This window comes from Aquarana catesbeiana, linkage group LG06 (genome assembly GCF_042186555.1).
Source record: "Aquarana catesbeiana isolate 2022-GZ linkage group LG06, ASM4218655v1, whole genome shotgun sequence".
NCBI lineage: Eukaryota > Metazoa > Chordata > Amphibia > Anura > Ranidae > Aquarana > Aquarana catesbeiana.
The window spans coordinates 63,261,421-63,281,370 of NC_133329.1; the positions used below are offsets into that span (position 1 = coordinate 63,261,421).

The 19,950-nt window shown below is 44.2% G+C and overlaps 1 protein-coding gene across 1 annotated transcript in view; it reads left to right on the forward strand.

The window, feature by feature from the left end:
• The window catches only part of LOC141147616 (uncharacterized), a 46,571-nt gene extending 26,995 nt beyond the window's left edge, over positions 1 to 19,576 (forward strand). The window contains exons 2-4 of the mRNA XM_073634848.1: positions 3,299 to 3,643; positions 7,541 to 7,843; positions 19,220 to 19,576. Coding sequence (XP_073490949.1) covers positions 3,299 to 3,643; positions 7,541 to 7,843; positions 19,220 to 19,335 — 764 coding nt within the window. The 3' untranslated portion in view covers positions 19,336 to 19,576. The remainder of the gene's footprint in view (positions 1 to 3,298; positions 3,644 to 7,540; positions 7,844 to 19,219) is intronic.
• The last annotated feature ends 374 nt before the right edge of the window (positions 19,577 to 19,950 follow it).

Here is a 19,950-nt window from a genome sequence, read left to right on the forward strand (position 1 = left end):
TGAATGTTTTGAAAGCAGTAAAGCTGGCCGTAAATCAGTAGATTTTCAAGCAAACGCTTGTGTGAAAATGTTCCTTAGCACATTCAACAACGAATGTCATTTTTTTTTAAAATTAGCTTTGTTTATTACATATTAGAATGAATGGACTTTCCCAAACGAAAACCACATTCAGCCCCCGTTCATGTTGGGGCAATTTGACATGTCAAATCGCATGCCAAATTGCAGTCTATTGCTGGCAACGGCACCGTCTGAATTTCATTGCGAGTTCAGGGGCGATTTGAAAGACATCTCTGTGGGTTTCTGCACATATGTCTATTGAAATCACCCCCAAAATCACCAAAAGTAGTGCAGGAACTACTTTTGGAAATCGGTGCGACGCCGCAATGTCGGCATTGCACTGATTTCCAAAAGTAGTTCCTGCACTCGGGGCGATTTTAATAGACATCTGTGCAGGAACCCACAGAGATGTCTTTCAAATCGCCCCTGAACTCGCAATGAAATGCGGGTTTGAAATCGTGCGCGTTCAGCTGAACACGCACACGATTTCAAACCCGCCTCCAATGTGAACTTACTCGCATTGTTAGAAATTCAATAAATATTTTCCATCCTGCTCCTTTCAATTTTCTTGTCACCAATGTCGGTTAGACCCCACTAACGATTAGAAATTCTACTAGTGTACAGTATGGCCAGCTTAAAGAGTGACTCCGCTTTTGTTGGGAAAAAAAACCTTTCCTTCTGTGTAATCTATGTACATGGCAACTATTTTAACAAACTTTATTGCAGAGTCCTACCTTTTGTTATTCTGAAGAAATAGCTATATGTTTGTGTCCATGTGCTACTGTGCACATGGACACAGACAAATAGCTATTTCTTCTGTATAGGAGTGAATTTATAATTATCAGTCCGCTGCTGCACCTGCAGGGCTCTAATGAGGAAAATTGCAGGGTCAGCATCCCTTTAGACGTGATTTCATTTTAGGAGTATCTCACTAAAAATTACATGTTTGTTGCAGGGGGGGGCCTCAAAATCGGACATTTTAGTGCAGACTTCTGGGAAAATCAGTGAGCCATTCACACAAGCAGGAAATTACATTTCTGTTGGATACTCTGTACACCATTAATGTACAGAACCCCTCCAGTAGCCATATTGCATTTTACAGAAAATTACAGAACTCCAGATTGAAAAGGAAAGGTCATTGTAATAACATTCAATTACAATATGTACAGTTGTACACAATTGAATACACTACATTTTTTTTGTTTATTTGCAATTTTTTTCACAAAAGCAAAGTTACCCTTCAAGCTTCTCTCTGCATCTGCTTCCCTGAGTCCATTTAAACCTTAGCAAACATTACTGAGCCCTGATGAAGGGTGCGGAGCGTGTTTTGCCGTGAAATGTGTTGGCTGCTTTGTGAATCCTTAAAGCTGTTTTGGTTTCTTTATGAATTTGGTCTGGTGTTCCTTCTTTTGGGTTAAGCTCTGAGGTTTGTATTGCTGTCTGTGCTCCTGTTAGGAAGATCCATCCTCTCTATTTGACCTGTTTACTGTTATCACCGGGAGTGAAAGAAAATCCCAAATTTTGGGTTGTCATCAGAAAAGAAATAGATGGTAAATCTTGCAATGGGGACACTAGTTCCAGGGATTCCCCCACTTTGGGGGGAATTGCTCTCACTTCCTGTTTTGGCCATGGGAAAGGAAGTGAAGTGAAATCTCCCCACCAGGACAGAAGAAATGGCACAAAAGTAAACTGACAGGGGTTATATCCCTCCCTTATTCTATCCAAAATGGGAAAAAATAACCTTTAATCTGGGTTCATATACACTATATTGTCAAAAGTATTGGGAAGCCTGCCTTTACACACACATGAACTTTAATAGCATCCCAATCTTAGTCTTTAGGCCCACCCTTTCCAGCTATAACAGCTTCAAATCTACTGGGAAGGCTGTCCACAAGGTTTAGGAGTGTGTCTATGGGAATGTTTGACCATTCTTCCAGAACAGCATTTGTGAGGTCAGGTACGGATGTGGATGAGAAGGCCTGTCTCGCAGTCTCCGCTCTTATTCATCCCAAAGGTGTTCTATCGGGTTGAGGTCAGGACTCTGTACAGGACAGTCAAGTTCCTCCACCCCAACTCCCTTATCCATGTCTTTATGGACCTTGCACTGGTGTGCAGTCATGTTGGAACAGGAAGAGGCCATCCCCAAACTGTTCCCACAAAATTGGGAGCATGAAATTGTCCAAAATGTCTTGGTATGCTGACGCCTTAGGAGTTCCTTTCACTGGAACTAAGGGGCCAAGCCAGACCCCTGAAAAACAACCCCACACCATAATCCCCCTCCACCAAATGATTTGGACCAGTGCACAAAGCAAGGTTCATAAAGACATGGATGAGCGAGGTTGGGGTGGAGGAACTTGACTGGCCTGCACAGAGTCCTGACCTCAACCCGATAGAACACCTTTGGGATGAATTAGAGCGGAGTCTGTGAGCCAGGCCTTCTTGTCCGACATCAGTGCCTGACCTCACAAATGAGCATCTGGAAGAATGGTCAAACATTCCCATAGACACACTCCTAAGGCTGGGTTCACGCTATTGCGAATTGGATGTGCGTTTCCCAGCATACATTTCGCATGTCAGGAGATTGTGACTGGCTCTCAATGGAGCGGCTCCAGAGCGAATTGCACAGCAGCCCTGTGTGTCCTCTGGTCTGTTTCAGGTCTGAATTCATCCAAAATTTGGACTGAAATCAGACCTGAAACTGTGAACAGGAACAGAGCAGACCCCTGCCGTGAGCCGCTCCATACAGCAGTGTGAACCCAGCCTTAACCTTGTGGACAGCCTTCCAAGAAGAGTTGAAGCTGTTATAGCTGCAAAGGGTGGGCCAACTCAATATTGAACCCTACGGACCAAGACTGGGATGTCATTAAAGTCTATGTGCGTGTAAAGGCTGGCGTCACAATACTTTTGGTGTTATAGTGTATGTCTGGTTATGGTTTCATTGTGATTTTTCAAAGGAGTCCGGTGCAGTTTTTATTCACCAGCTCAGGTGCGAATTTGTTAAGTGACACTTGAAATTGCACCTGAACTGTACCTAACATCATACAGGACTCTTAAAAATAGCAATGCCCACACATATGTGAACCGCCTCTATAGAGAAGGCTGCCAGGTCACATGTCATGCGAATTGTATTTGGTTCCAAACGCATCTAATTCTCATATATGTGAACCAAGCCTGTCAGCCACTTCAAGCTAAAACTAACTAAACTAAAACTCATCAAATGTTAACTTTTTGTGTCTTGCAGATTCGTGTCCACAGTTGGATGACATCATAGTCCCATGTTTAGTACACGGAAGAGAAGCCAAGCTGCAGTGTGAGATCCGGAGGTATTTCCCCAACAATCTGGAGGTGAAGTGGTTACGGAGAGACGCAGATAGGCCGGATCTGTATGAATTGTCTTCTGATGATAAATATAAGATTCTAGAAATGGATGTTACACAGGACCCTGATAAGACCTACTCCTGTACCGCAAGTCTCATTGTATCCATATCAGCCAAAACAGACCAGGGGTCCGAGTTCATTTGCCGGGTGAAACACCCCACTCTGAGTACTTATGTGGAAAGATGCACAGGAGAGCTAAAAGTGGCAGGTAAATTTCATAACACGATCCACATAGCAGGTGTGGGGTAGACTAATTCTTATGATACAAAAGGGGTCAATTCACTAAGAGTTGACTAACAGCTAGTAATATGTGGTAAAATGCAGTAACAATTGTGCAAGTGCATTCACTATAAATTTGAAGTTAAATACTGAATGTGGTATTTGTTTTGATTTTGAACAACCAATGGATTTATCAGCTGTCAGTGGGTTTCCCCGCTCTCAGCTGATTGTAAAAAAATAAAGCCAACAATTAAAAAGTATGAAAAAAAAAAAAAAAAAAAAAACGCCAAAATTGCCCCCCCCCCCCCCCCCCCCCCGAACCATACCAGGCCACATGCCCTCAACATGGGGAGTTGGGTGCTTTGGGACAGGGGGGGCTCTTTGTTTTTTCTTTGTCTTTTTCGGGTGCGGCAGGCGGGGTAGTTGACGGTGGATTTACATCGGGGGACACTATGGGGTCTATTTACTAAGGGCAAATAGACTGTGCACTTTGCAAAATGCAGTTGCACTCTGCAAGTGCAGTTGCTCCAGAGCTTAGTAAATGAGGTAAGCCTTCATTTTTTAAAGATTACCCAATCACATGCAAGGAAAATTTAAAAAACTGCATTTTTGCTTGCAGATGATTGGATGATGGAAGTCAGCAGAGCTTCTGCTCATTTACTAAACTCTGCTCTTGTGGAGGGCAACTGCACTTTGCAAAGTGCACAGTCTATTTGTCTTTAGTAAATTAACCCCTATGTTTCATTTATTTATTTTTTTTATAAAAGGATTGTCAAAAACTGTGTTTGTGTTTTCATTACCTTGTGACACTTTTTTTGGTGAATGGGTAGGGGTACGATGTACCTGATACTCATTCACATGGGGGGGGGGGGGGGATCTGGGGACCCCCTTCTTAAAGGGGGCTTCCAGGTTCCATTTAGCACCCCACCCACATACCCCCACAACCACTGGCCATGGTTGTGGGGATGAGGCCCTTGTCCCCATCAACATGGGGACATGGTGCTTTGGAGTGAGAGGGGCAGAGCCCCCCTGCCGCAAAGCACCCACCCCCCCATGTTGAGGGCATGTGGCCTGGTATGGTTCAGGAGGGAGGGGGGGCGCTCACTCGTCCCCCCCTTTCCTGAACTGCCGGGCTGCATGCCCAGGTAAGGGTCTGGTATGGATTTTGGGGGAGGTCCCAAAACATTTTATTCTTAAATATTGACGTGGCCTGGTATGGACTGGGGGGATGCCACGCTGTTTCTCTTTCATACTTTTTTTAGCTTAGTATTTACAATCAGCTGTCAGCGGGTAACCCCGCTGACAGCTGATGAGTCATTGTTTGTTAAGGATGTAGCGGCCAGCTTCCCGGTCTGCTGCTTAGCAACCAGCTATTTGTCAAAAAACAGCGACCCCAGGCAGTTTTTTTGACGAATACCGCATGTGATACCGCCAGCTAAACCCTGGTGGTAATTATCACATGCTCCTTAACAGGGATGGGTAGAACACCCCCCTTTTCGGTTCGCAGTAGAACTCCCAAACAGGGGAAATGTTCTAACCCTAACAGCGAACCCGATTGAAGTCTATGGGAGCTGAACAGCAAAAAAATCAAAAGTGCCCATTTTGAAGGCTTATATGCAAGTAATTGGGCATAAAAAGGGTATGGATATCTGGTTACTGCTCTGGTGGACATGTATCAATAAAACCTTTTTTTTTTTTAAACAATCGTTTTTTCAGTAGCAGTGATTTTAATGATGCTTAAAGTGCAACAATAAAAATGAGAAATTCGCTTAAATATCATGCTTGGGGGGTCCCCTTAGTGTGTAAGTAGGAACAAAGATCTCTCTCCTCTAGTCAGCCACATTCCCCTCAACAGTTATGCCCTGTACACACGATCAGAATTTCCGTCAGAAAAAACATGGATGGTTTTTCCGACGGAATTTCGCTCAAGCTTGCCTTGCATACACACGGTCACACAAGTTCTCTGAACTTTCGACCATCAAGAACGTGGTGACGTACAACACTACGACGAGCCGAGAAAATAAAGTTCAATGCTTCCAAGCATGCGTCTAATTATTTCCGAGCATGCATGATTTTTTGCGCGTCCGAATTGCATACAGACGAACGCATTTTCGGATAGGAACTTTTTCCGACCGAAAAATAGAGAACCTGCTCTCAATCCTTTGCTGGCTGGAATTCAGACAGAAATAGTTGGATAGAGCATACACTGGGTCGGAATATCCGACCAAAGGCTCCCATCACACTTTTTTTGACGGAAATTCCGCTCGTGTGTACGGGGCATTAGAACACATCTAGGGAACACATTTAACCACTTGATCGCCCCCCTAGTGTTAACCCCTTCCCTGTCAGTGACATTTATACAGTAATCAGTGGCTATTTTTTGCTCTGATCGCTGTATAAATTTCACTGGTCCCAAAAAGTGTCACAAGTGTCCGATGTGTCCATCGCAATGTTGCAGTCCCAATAAAAATCACAGATCACCGCCATTACTAGTTAAAAAAAAAAAAATAATAACAAAAATACCATAAATCTATCCCTATTTTGTAGACACTATAACTTTTGTGCAAACCAATCAATATACGCTTATTACTATTTTTTTTATACCAAAAATATGTAGAAGAATATATATCAGCCTAAACTGATGAAGAAATTCATTTTGTTTTTTTTTGGATGTTTATTATAGCAAAAAGTACAGAATATTGTGTTTTTTTTTTAAATTGTCGCTTTTTTTGTTCATAGCGCAAACAAATAAAAACCGCAGAGGTGATAAAATACCACCAAAAGAAAGCTCTATTTGTGGGGAAAAAAAGGTCATAAATTTTGTTTGGGTACAACGTCGCACGACTGCACAATTGTCAGTTAAAGCGACGCAGTGCCGTATTGCAAAAAATGGCCTGGTCAGGAAGGGGGTTAATTCTTCCGCAGGCTGAAGTGGTTAAGTGCACAAAATACTACATTTAAAAAAAAAAAAAACATTTTACTGATCTTAACATAGCACACGTTTACTGATATTTATGTGCCTGTGTGTACAGGCCCATTGATAGCAACATGCTGCATTCAGATCATTTAAAAAATGCCTGAATGTCTAAAAAATGTTTTTGGCCCTCATGTGATAGATTCCTTAAAGTGTTTGTAACCCCCCCAAACAAAAACAGATCCTGTTCCCTTATAGCATGCATAACAGCACAGTGCTTTTGCTGTATAATTTGGCCCCTTCTATCACCTAAAAAACCTGGCTGATCCTGCCTTGCTATGCCCTCCCCTGTAAACTGATCACGGTTTATTATGGCTGCTGAGCCCTGACACAGTGGTCAGTTTACGTGCCTCCGTCATCCATAGCACTTCTCTGTCCTCTCTCCCCTTCCCTTCCTGTCTGTCAGCTAGTCTGTGCCACTATGCTCCCCTCCCCACCCCTTCCTGCTGCTATCATAACTTTACTACAAACATCATATCCCCTCTGTTAGCTATCATTATCTATCTCAGTGTCTGTGCTGCAAAAAAAAGCAGATTATACCTTCTATCAGAGCATCTACCAAGGCTCACTTGACTCCTGGGCTCTCTTCTCTCTCCTCCCCGGCTGACATCAGAAGCAGTGCTCGGCCCCGCCCACTATAGCTGTCAACCGGGCAGAGGAGAGAGCCAAGGAGTCACATAAGCGCCGGGAGACGTTCTGATAGAAGGTATAATCTGCTTCTTTTTATTTTTGCAGCACAGACACTGGGATAGAAAATGATAGCTAACAGAGGGGATGGACTGTTTGTTGTACAGTGGCTAAACAACCACTTTAATGCCTAAAATTGTATTTTTATATATAATTAGTGAGAATATCAATGTGCATTAGTAAGATAAATTATATGATCATTGATCTCAAAATTAAACCTTTTAGGAATCCCGGTTATACAGAGTAATGTACAGGATGATAACATTATTGTACTGGAAGTGGACAGACTTTACACGGAGGATCTTGTGTTGACCTGGGAGGAAGCTAACAATGAACATGGGCCATACAAAATGATTAAAGACAAAAATATCACGACCACTAGAACTGAGAACAGCGATGGCAGCTTCAAAATAATCAGTAAATGTGACGTATCATATGTGTTGCTCGAGATAAAGGACAGATATTTTAAAGCTACCGTAGAACATAGCGCTCTGAAGTCTCCAGAAGAGATCATCTTTTACAACAAAGGTAATAGTGTGACATTTCTTATCTTGTTGTTTAACCTCCCTGGCTTTATGATTATGTCAGATTTTTGTGTCTCAAAGCGGTACATTGTTTCGCATGGAAATTTGGAGTTTTATATTGTAGGCCTCTAATTCTTAGGAATAACTTAAATCTGTCCAAACAATAGTCTAGTAGACATCTCAGGTATGATAAAGTTTGAAACACTAAATCATAAATTCTAATATAATAAATAACTATAAATAATTATAACAAATAATAATATAATAATAAAATGTATTCAATAAAGTAATCAAATCAAAAACACTGAAATTTGCTCAGTTGCAGAATTGTCGCTGTCGTTACTTTCAGTGTCTGATGACCAATTTCCCCACTAATTACTTTTTCTCAATCCTGCAAGTGATTCTAATTTACTATCGCTGGGAACGGAGCCCGGCACACAGTACATCGGGCGGAGGACACAGCCGGCGGACACAGCGGGAGGACATTGCAGGATCCTGGGGACAAGGTAAGTAACAATCCAAAGTGTGGCTCGGGGTTAATGCTTTTGGTAATGAAAATTTGCCACGAGTAACACTCGGGATTACCACCAGAGATGTTAATGACAAACATGACAATGTGTCAATATTGGAATAGATATTCTTATAGGGATTCATTATATGCAAAAACACTTAACCCCTTTATAACAAAGGTAAAACAAATCCTTATGTCTGAACGCAGCAACTTTGACATGTGTTAGTAAAATTTTACATATCATCACAATTAATTAGTGTATCCAGGTGAATTATACCTTGTTATTTCAGGAAAAATTAGGCGTTTATTTGGTGGTAAATGGAAAAAAAAAAAACTGTCCCAAAATAGTAAAAAAAAAAAATTTTTTTTTAATTTAGCTGTATTACTTCTTGCCAATACCATGACCTTCCACCAAAGAACAACCCAATAAAAAATTCTCCTGCTGCTGGTGATCACAGAGCTATCAAATATGTGATTTGTTGTTTGTACTCACAGTATGACTCAGAAACAATAGTGCGCATTTTGCTTTTTTATTCTACCCAGTGAAGTCGCTAGTGGGTGGCTTCTGGGGCTATAGCCCAGAATCTGGGGCCCATAGCCCCAAGTCTCTAGGGTGACCAGGGCGGTTGCTGGGCACAGGTAAGGCTGCATTTCTGGGCACTGGTAAGGCTGCATTACTGGGCACAGGTGAGGCTGAGATGTGGGCACAGGTGAGGCTGCATTACTGGGCACAGGTGAAGCTGAATTCCTGGGCACAGGTGAAGCTGAATTCCTGGGCACAGGTGAAGCTGAATTCCTTGGCACTGGTGAGGCTGCATTCCTAGGTACAGGCGAGGCTGCATTCCTGGGCACTGGTGAGGCTGCATTCCTGGGCACAGGTAAGGCTGCATTCTTGGGCACTGGTGAGGCTGCATTGCTGGGCACTGGTGAGGCTGCATTGCTGGGCACTGGTGAGGCTGAATTGCTGGGCACTGGTGAGGCTGCATAGATGGGCACAGCTGAGCCCTGCATTCTTTATGTAGTGCACTTCTGAGCCCTGGGGTTCACTGGGGACCCCGATGTAATAAGGGGGGCTCTGGGGACCCCGATGTAATAAGGGGGCTCTGGGGACTCTGATGTAAGTGGGGGGGCTCTCTGGGGACCCTGATGTAAGGGATGATCCACACTTATATATAACAATATTATATACATACATATATATATATATATATATATATATATATATATATATATATAGAGTGGGGACGGAAAGTATTCAGACCCCCTTAAATTTTTCACTCTTTGTTATATTGCAGTCATTTGCTAAAATCATTTAAGTTCATTTTTTTCCTCATTAATGTACACACAGCACCCCATATTGGCAGAAAAACACAAAATTGTTGACATTTTTGCAGATTTATTAAAAAAGAAAACTGAAATATCACATGGTCCTAAGTATTCAGACCCTTTGCTGTAACACTCATATATTTAACTCAGGTGCTGTCCATTTCTTCTGTTCATCCTTGAGATGGTTCTACACCTTCATTTGAGTCCAGCTGTGTTTGATTATACTGATTGGACTTGATTAGGAAAGCCACACACCTGTCTATATAAGACCTTACAGCTCACAGTGCATGTCAGAGCAAATGAGAATCATGAGGTCAAAGGAACTGCCTGAAGAGCTCAGAGACAGAATTGTGGCAAGGCACAGATCTGGCCAAGGTTACAAAAAAAATTCTGGTGCACTTAAGGTTCCTAAGAGCACAGTGGCCTCCATAATCCTTAAATGGAAGACGTTTGGGATGACCAGAACCCTTCCTAGAGCTGGCTGTCCGGCCAAACTGAGCTATCGGGGGAGAAGAGCCTTGGTGAGAGAAGTAAAGAAGAACCCAAAGATCACTGTGGCTGAGCTCCAGAGATGCAGTCTGGAGATGGGAGAAAGTTGTAGAAAGTCAACCATCACTGCAGCCCTCCACCAGTCAGGGCTTTATGGCAGAGTGGCCCGACGGAAGCCTCTCCTCAGTGCAAGACACATGAAAGCCCGCATGGAGTTTGCTAAAAAACACCTGAAGGACTCCAAGATGATGAGAAATAAGTTTCTTTGGTCTGATGAGACAAAGATAGAACTTTTTGGCCTTAATTCTAAGCAGTATGTGTGGAGAAAACCAGGCACTGCTTATCACCTGTCCAATACAGTCCCAACAGTGAAGCATGGTGGTGGCAGCATCATGCTGTGGGGGTGTTTTTCAGCTGCAGAGACAGGATGACTGGTTGCAATCGAGGGAAAGATGAATGCGGCCAAGTACAGGGATATCCTGGATGAAAACCTTCTCCAGAGTGCTCAGGACCTCAGACTGGGCCGAAGGTTTATGACCCTAAGCACACAGCTAAAATAACGAAGGAGTGGCTTCACAACAACTCCGTGACTGTTCTTGAATGGCCCAGCCAGAGCCCTGACTTAAACCCAATTGAGCATCTCTGGAGAGACCTAAAAATGGCTGTCCACCAACGTTTACCATCCAACCTGACAGAACTGGAGAGGATCTGCAAGGAGGAATGGCAGAGGATCCCCAAATCCAGGTGTGAAAAACTTGTTGCATCTTTCCCAAAAAGACTCATGGCTGTATTAGATCAAAAGGGTGCTTCTACTAAATACTGAGCAAAGGGTATGAATACTTAGGGTCCTTTCACACTGGGGCGGTTTGCAGGCGCTATTGCGCTAATAATAGCGCCTGCAAACCGACCCGAAAGTGCCGCTGCTTTAATTAAGTGTGATGCGCTGGCAGGACGGGAAAAAAAGTCCTGCCAGCAGCATCTTAGGAGCGGTGAAGGAGCGGAGTGTATACCGCTCCTTCACTGCTCCTGCCCATTGAAATCAATGGGACGGTGCGGCTATATCACCGGCAAAGCGCCTCTGCAGAGGCGCTTTGCGGTGGTTTTAACCCTTTCTTGGCCGCTAGCAGGGGGGTAAAACCGCTCCTGCTAGCGGCCGCATACCGACGGTAAAGCGCTGCTTACAATAGCAGCGCTTTACCGCCGACAACGCCCCTGCCCCAGTGTGAAAGGACCCTTAGGACCATGTGATATTTCAGTTTTTCTTTTTTAATAAATCTGCAAAAATGTCAACAATTCTGTGTTTTTCTGTCAATATGGGGTGCTGTGTGTACATTAATGAGGAAAAACAATGAACTTAAATGATTTTAGCAAATGGCTGCAATATAACAAAGAGTGAAAAATTTAAGGGGGTCTGAATACTTTCCGTCCTCATTGTATGTGACCTCATGGATAAAGACCCTTGTACACTCAGTGGGATGAGGTTAAAAGGCTAGTGTAATTGTTATGTATTTAGTATATTCTCTTTACTTATATGGTCTACATAAAAGAATAGCTTTTTATTTTTTTTTATTTAGGTAAATACAATGTCACTGGCATTCTAAATTTCAGGGTGTAGGTGGAGCTCTCAATTTCTTTACACTAATTATGCAGATTTTCATTATCTGCTTTGCTGAGAAAAGCCTGTAGTTTAGACCCCTTTCACACCGAGCCGCCTATAGCGTCGGCGGTAAAACGCCGCTATTAATAACGGTGTTTTACCGTCGGATTTGTTGCACGTTTCGGCCGCTAGCGGGGCGCTTTTACCCCCCGCTAGCGGCCGAGAATGGGTTGAAACCGCCCGCAATGCCCGGCAATAGCGGCATTTTGCCTGCGGTATCCCAGCGCTGCCCCATTGATTTCAATGGGGAGCAGCGGTAAACACACCGCTCCTTCACCGCTCCAAAGAAGCTGCTGACAGGACTTTTCCTGACGTCCTGCCAGCACAGCGCTCCGGTGTGAAAGCCCTCGGGCTTTTACACTGGAGACAATGCTGCAGCTGTTTGAGGGCGGATTGCAGGGGCTATTTTTAACGCTATAGCGCCTGCAAAACGCCCTTGGTGTGAAAGGGGTCTTATGGAGCTCTAAAGCTCAAGCTGTGATTTATACACAAAAGAGCAGTGACTCCTCCTCTTCTGTTTGTGCTGCTCTGATAAAAAAGATTATTTCAGGCATTTTGACAAAAATAACACATTAACCTCCTTGACCCCTTACCACATGATCATCTGCCAGCCAATGACAGCTAATCACGTGATGTAAACAGAAGCCGGTAAAAGGCTTTATTTTTCTCCTCCCGCTGTCAACATGAGGAGGGGAAAAAAAAGACAATTACCGGCTTGTGTAAAAGGGAAATCGGTGCCGCACACGGAGAGCCACTGTGGCCTCATCAGTGCCCACCAGTGCTGCCAATCAGTGCCCATCAGTGCCTCGTCATCAGTGCCACCTATCAGTGCAGCCTCATCAGTGCCACCTTATCAGTGCCCACCGGTGTCACTTCATCAGTGCCCATCAGTACCACCTATCAGAGTAGCCTCATCAGTGCACATCAATGAAGGAGAAAAATAACCTGTTTGCAAAATTGTATAACAAACTATGAAAACTCTTTTTTGATTTTTTTTTTTTTCAAAATGTTCGGTCTTTTTTTGTTTAGCAAAAAATAAAAACCCCAGTAGTAAATACCACCAAATGATAGCTCTATTGGTGTGAAAAAATGATAAAAATTTCCTATGGGTACAGTGTAAAATGACCGTGCAATTGTCATTCAAATTGCGACAGCGCTGAAAGCTAAAAATTGGCCTGGACAGGAGGGGGATATGAGTGCCCAGTAAGCAAGTGGTTAAAAAGACATATAAGATTTACCCCAAACCATTTTAGTTTTCCTAGACCATTAGTGATACAGAAAAGAAGAAGAAAAACTCCACAGTCCACATAAAAAATTAGCTAACATTGTATCAATGCTAACATTATATCAAGTTGCACGCACTGTGTATTCATTCTATTATTAACCACTTCAGCCCCGGAAGATTTGGCTGCTGAATGACCAGGCCATTTTTTGCGATTCGGCACTGCGTCGCTTTAACTGACAATTGCGCGGTCATGCGACATTGCACCCAAACAAAATTTGACGTCCTTTTTTTCCCCACAAATAGAGCTTTCTTTTGGTGGTTTTTGATCATCTCTGCGGTTTTTATTTTGTGCGCTATAAACAAAAAAAGAGTGACAATTTTGAAAAAAAACACAATATTTTGTACTTTTTTCTAAATAAATATCCCCATTTTTTTTTAAAAAACCAAATTTTTCCTCAGTTTAGGCCCATACGTATTCTTCTACATATTTTTGGTAAAAAAAATCGCAATAAGTGTATATTGATTGGTATATTGATGGTTTGCGCAAAAGTTATAGCGTCTACAAAATAGGGGATTGATTTATAGCATTTTTATTATTATTTTTTTTACTAGTAATGGCGGCGATCTGCGATTTTTATTGGGACTGCGACATTATGGCGGACACATCGGACACTTTTGAGACATTTTTGGGACCATTGGCAATTATACAGCGATCAGTGCTATAAAAATGCACTGGTTACTGTAAAAATGTCACTGTCAGTGAAGGGGTTAACTGTGTCACTAGGGGGCGATCAAGGGGTTAACTGTGTTCCCTGTGTGTTTCTAACTGTAGGGGGAGGGGACTGACCTAGAGGAGATGACAGATCATGGTTCCTAGCTATTAGGAACACACAATCTGTCACTCCTCACAGAACAGAACAGGGATTTATGTGTTTACACACACGCGTCCTTGTTCCGCCTCTCGTGCCTGTGATCGCTCGTGGCTGGCAGTCATTGCGACCGTTGGCCACGAGTATCGGCACCCCCGCAGTGCAGTGGGCGCGTGCGCGCGCCTCCAGCGGCACGCGTGTGCCTGCTATCCCGTTCCCACGAGCCGATGTATAGCTACGACGGTTCGCAGGATCGTGCTGACCTGCCGCAGTATAATGACGGCGCCTGGTCGACAAGCGGTTAAAGTGCTTCTAAGACCCTTTTCACACTGGGGCGCTTTGCAGGCGCTACAGCGCTAAAAATAGTGCCTGCAAAGCACCCTGAAAGAGCCATTCCTCACACTCCAATGTGAAAGCCCCGAGGGCTTTCACACTGGAGTGGTGCGCTGGCAGGACGCTAAAAAAAGTCCTGCTAGCAGCATCTTTGGAGCGGTGAAGGAGCGGTGTGTATACACCACTCCTGCCCATTGAAATCAATGGGGCAGCGCGGCTATACTGCCGGAATAGCGCTGCTGCAGCAGCGCTTTGCGGTGGTTTTAACCCTTTCTCGGCCGCTAGCGGGGGTACGACGGTAGCGCAGTTTTACCGCCGTCGCCCGCACCGCCCCAGTGTGAAAGGGCTCTAAAGCTAAAACATTTTTTACCTTTTTGTATTACCTGCATTAAGGTAAAAAAAATGTTTTGCCACTGTGCACCCCCCCCCCTTCCCTAAATTTTTACCTGAGTCCTGAATCAATCCAGGGCTGTGCCTGTCTGAAAGTCTTCTCTCCCCTCTTCCTTCTCTCACAGACTGGCTGACAGCAGCAAGTGCAAATTGGTTCCTGTTGCCGTTAGTCAAATCATGTGAGCAGAAAGCAGGAGGCGGGGCTGAGCCACACTATGTGTGTCTATAGACATACACAGTGCAGCTCGGGTGCGAGCCCACATGTGTGCCCCAATAGCAAGCGCTTGCTATGGTTGGCACTGAGAAGAGGAGAAGCCAAGTTTGTTAGCAGGGGATCCCAGAAGAGAAGATTCGGGGTCACTCTTTACAATACCATTGCACAGAGCAGGTGAATATAACATGTGTGATATTTTAATAAATATATGCCTTTTAGAACCTCTTTAACCACTTGCCGGCCTGCTCATGTCGACATACGTCGGCAGAATGGCACTCCTGCTCAAACCGACGTACCTGTACGATGTCCGCAAAAGCAGGGTCGCTTGCGTGCCGCAGGAGCGTGCCCGAGGGTCCTGCAGGCCCGATGTCCACCGGCGGCCCGCGATCGTGCCGAGGAGAGGCAGAACGGGGAACTGCCTATGTAAACAAGGCATTTCCCTGTTCTGCCTAGTGACATGACAGGAATCTACTGCTTCCAGTGATCGGGAACAGTGATCGATGTCATGTTTCAGTAAGCCATCCCCCCTGCAGTTAGAGCACGCTGAGGGAACACACTTAACCCCTTGATCGCCCCCTAGTGTTAACCCCTTTCCTACCAGTGTCATTTTCACATTGATCAGTGCATTTTTTTTAGCACTGATCAATGTAATAATGTCACAGGTCCCCAAAAAGTGTCATTTGGGGTCAGATTTGTCCGCCGCAATGTCGCAGTCGCTAAAAATCACAGATAAACCAGTAAAAACAATTAAAAAAAAGTCCCTAAATCGATCCTGTAGTTTGTAGACACAATATCTTTTGCGCAAATCAATCAATATATGCCTATTGCGATTTTTTTTTTTTTACCAAAAATATGTAGAAAATATGTAGAAGAATATATATCGGCCTAAACTGATTTTTTCAAAATTGTCGCTCTTTTTTTGTTTACAGCACAAAGAATAAAAACCGCAGAGATGATCAAATACCACCAAAATAAAGCTCTATTTGTGGGAAAAAAGGACGTCAATTTTGTTTGGGTACAGAGTCGCACGACCGCATAATTGTCAGTTAAAGAGACGCAGTGCCGTATCGCAAAACATGCTCTGGCCATTAAGGGGGTAAAATCTTCCGGGGCTGAAGTAGTTAAAGTAGAACTAGTGCATATTGGATAGAGTAAAGGAGTGTTATAACCCCTGTCAGATTTTTTTTATTCCATCTGTGTCCCATTGGGGAAATTTCCCTTTACTTCGTGTCTATCAATGGGGTACCAAATGCCTCCGGGTTGCCACATTGCATTGAATTTTACAGAAAATTTAAGTGCTGCAGGTTGAAATGGAAAGACAATTTTTCATGTTAAAATAGAACTAAAAGCAAAACTTTTTTATTTTTCCTTTTTTGGACAATGTAAGACCCCTTTCACACTGGGGCGGTTTGCAGGCGTTATTGCGCTAAAAATACCGCCTGCAAACCGCCCCTAAACAGCCTCCGCTGTTTGTTCAGTGTGAAAGCCCGAGGGCTTTCACACTGAAGCGGTGCGCTAACAGGACGGTGAAAAAAGTCCTGCAAACCGCTTCTTTGGAGCGGGGAAGGAGCGGGGTATTCACCGCTCCTTCCCCGCTCCTGCCCATCGAAATCAATGGGACAGTGCGGCTATACCGCGGCAATACCGCGGCTCTAGCCGCGCTGTACGAGGGATTTTAACCCTTTTTCGGCCGCCAGCAGGGGGGTAAAACCGCACCGCTAGCGGCCGAATACAGCTGCAAGAACGACGGTACAGCAGCGCTAAAAATAGCGCTGTTGTACCGCCGACGCCCCCACCGCCCCAGTGTGAAAGGGGCCTAAGGGATGGTTATAGCCCCTGTCTGTTTTTTGCCATCCTCACTGGGGAGATTTCCCTTCACTTCCTGTCCCAGAGCCAAAACAAGAGGTGAGAAGAAATCCCACCAAAGTGAGGGAATCCCTAGAATGACTGTCCCCATTGGACAATTTCCCTTCTATTCCTGCTCTGGTGACTACCCAAAACTTGGGATTTTCTTTCCCTTTCAGTAATAAAGGTAAATAGAACAAGTAGAGAGGGGGGAATCTCCATAACGGGGACACAGACAGCAAATAAAAGCCTGACAGGTGTTCTAATCCCTCTCCACTCTATCCAAATGTTACCTTTCATTTTACTTTAATATCTATTAAACTGGGAACTGGACGGGGCTGATCACACTGCTTTAGATTTGCACAGGAAGTTACAAGCTCAACTGATTTTTGGCATAATCAACGTGTATTTTATTGAACTTATCAAACAGATTTAACAAAATGCATTCAATTGTATATTTACCGAACGAATAGGAGTAAGTAAAAGAAGTTTATTGGTGAAGTTTACATACACTTTAAAGCCTAAACCTAATACCCTCGTGCCCTGTATGCTCCCCCCTCCCACTCTTTAATTGGATATAGATGGGAATGACATCTGGGAGTTATACCTGACACTTTACAATAAGTACAACATTAAATATTACTATACAGAAAGCTTATATTTAAATAAGTATATTTATATAAGTCAAAGTGGGAAATAATAAATAGACTTTCAGGCATTTGTGTATCTAGAGGCAAATTTGAAGATCTTCAGTTATCTGCATAACAACTAAAATGGCTTCTGTAGCTGAGGTAAAAACTTTATGTTGTTCAATAAGAAACTTTATTAACAAAGGTAAGTCTTTCCTGTGAGGAACTGGACTGCAATTACAACAGGCAACCACCAGGTGTCCTCAAAATTACAATCCTATTCTGTAATAGACAGCACACTCCCCGCCTGGTATAAATATATAACACTACTATATAATCTATGAATTACTGTACTATATACAGTGGAACCTCGGTAACGCGGTTAAAGAGCGTTTCGCGAAACGAGCACTGTATGTCTAAAAATCTTAACTCGGTTTGCGAATGTTGTCTCGCAAAACGAGCAGGATTCAGGCCAAAAGCGGTGTGCAGTACCGCTTTTGGCCTGAGGTGGGGGGGGGGGGGGGCGCCGGAGCCGAACAGCGCTGATCATCGGCGTTCGGAAAGGCCCGAGGACAGTTCAGCTGACCTCGGCAAACCTCGGAAAGGCTCTTGAAAGGAGTCTTTCCAAGGTTTGCCGAGGTCAGCTGAAGTGTGCTCGGGCCTTTTGGTCCGTTTCTGAGGCTCTCCGGCACCCCCCGCCTCTGGCCGCATGCGGTATTGCATCCCATTGAACTCAATGCGGAACAAATTATTTTTGTTTCCATTGACTTATATGGGAAAACTCGCTTTGATATGCGAGTACTTTGGATTACGAGCATTCTCCTGGAAAGGACTATGCTCGTAAGGTTCCACTGTAATATATAATCTACTATATACTTTAGCAATTCCTTGTTTAACCACCTCCCACCCGGCCACTGCACATATACGGCCGGCTGGGCTCTTCCACCTTCTGAATGGACATTTAGGAATGTCCCTCAGAAGGAGTGGGATCGCACGCGCATTCCTGTGTAGCGGCGTGATCCCGACTGTCTTATATATGCCTGTAAAGGGGCGCATGTTTCCCGTGTTTACAACAGTCCGAGAGCAAAATGACATTTCTAAAGGAAAAAAAAGTCATTTCAAACTACTCGCGGCTATAATGATTTGTCGGGTCTCTGCAATACACGTAACAGTCATTGAAAAGAAACAGCATGGGATTCCCCCACAGTCAATTACCAGGCCCTTTTATGAATATTAAGGGGACCCCTGAGACAAAATTTAAAAAAAAATTGCGTGGTGTCAGAGAGCGGGGTCACCCATTTACGTAAATTTTAACGGTGTTCGCGTGTTCGAAGAAATTTTTTGCCTGTTCGCATGTTCTGTTGCGAACCGAACCGGGGGGTGTTCGGCTCATCCCTAATAGACAGCACAAGGGGGGACCCATGAAAAAAGGGGACTGAAGCTTCCCTTTAAAGGAGAAGTATGGCCAAAGGTTTTTTTTATATTTTCAGCCGACAGCGGGCTAAAGTCCACTGTCAGCTGACGTCACTCATATAGTCGGTATCCACCCAGAAGCCTGGACCGACCCTTGGCTCAGCCTCTCAGCGCAGCGATCCTCCAAGAGCCCGAGCCAGCCACTCCCACCCCCTTCACAGCCCAACGCTCCAGTGAGCGCTGGAGGGGCAAAGCAGAGAGCCAGAGACTGACAATCACGGCTCTCTGCTCAGAGCGGAGGGGAGAACTGAGCGATCAGTGGTGTTTTGTTTTTCTGGTCTCACTGCTGAGCCAGCGCTGGACAGATGAAGCATCGGATTGATGCTGCATCCACCCAGGTGAGTATGATTGTTTGTTTTTATGTAAGTCCATACTCTTTTAATTTACTAATCCTATAAATGTCGTTTTTCTCCAAACAGGATGTTTTGAGAAGTTGTTCAAAAAAGAAAAATTATCGCTGGAGCGAGTACCAAAGACAATTACAAAGTCCAACAATGATCTGAAATCAGTGGACGGCAGTGTAAACCCAGTGTGATAAAACCATTGTGCATGGATACAGAATTGAAATTCACCGGTATTCAGGACCAATATAAATCATGGTAGCGCAAGGATAGGGACCGTTTCTCGCCTTGACCTGCAGTGTGATAATGGGGTCTTCAGCTATCTTTTCACTTTAAATCTCCACATTCCCACCCATATAATAGGAAAAAGGGATTTTAAAGTGGAACTTAGTCCGTAGGGTTCAATATTGAGTTGGCCCACCCTTTGCAGCTATAACAGCTTCAACTCTTCTGGAAAGGCTGTCCACAAGGTTTAGGAGTGTGTCTATGGAAATGTTTGACCATTCTTCCAGAAGTGCATTTGTATGGTCAGGCACTGATGTTGGACGAGAAGGCCTGGCTCGCTGTCTTCGCTCTAATTCATCCAAAAGGTGTTCTGTCGGGTTGAGGTCAGGATTCTGTGCAGGCCGGTCAAGTTCCTTCACCCCAAACTCACTCATCCATGTCTTTATGGACCTTGCTTTGTGCACTGGTGTGCAGTCATGTTGGAACAGAAAGGGGACATCCCCAAACTGTTCCCACAAAGCTGGGAGCATGAAATTGTCCAAAATGTCTTGGTATGCTGACGCCTTAAGAGTTCCCTTCACTGG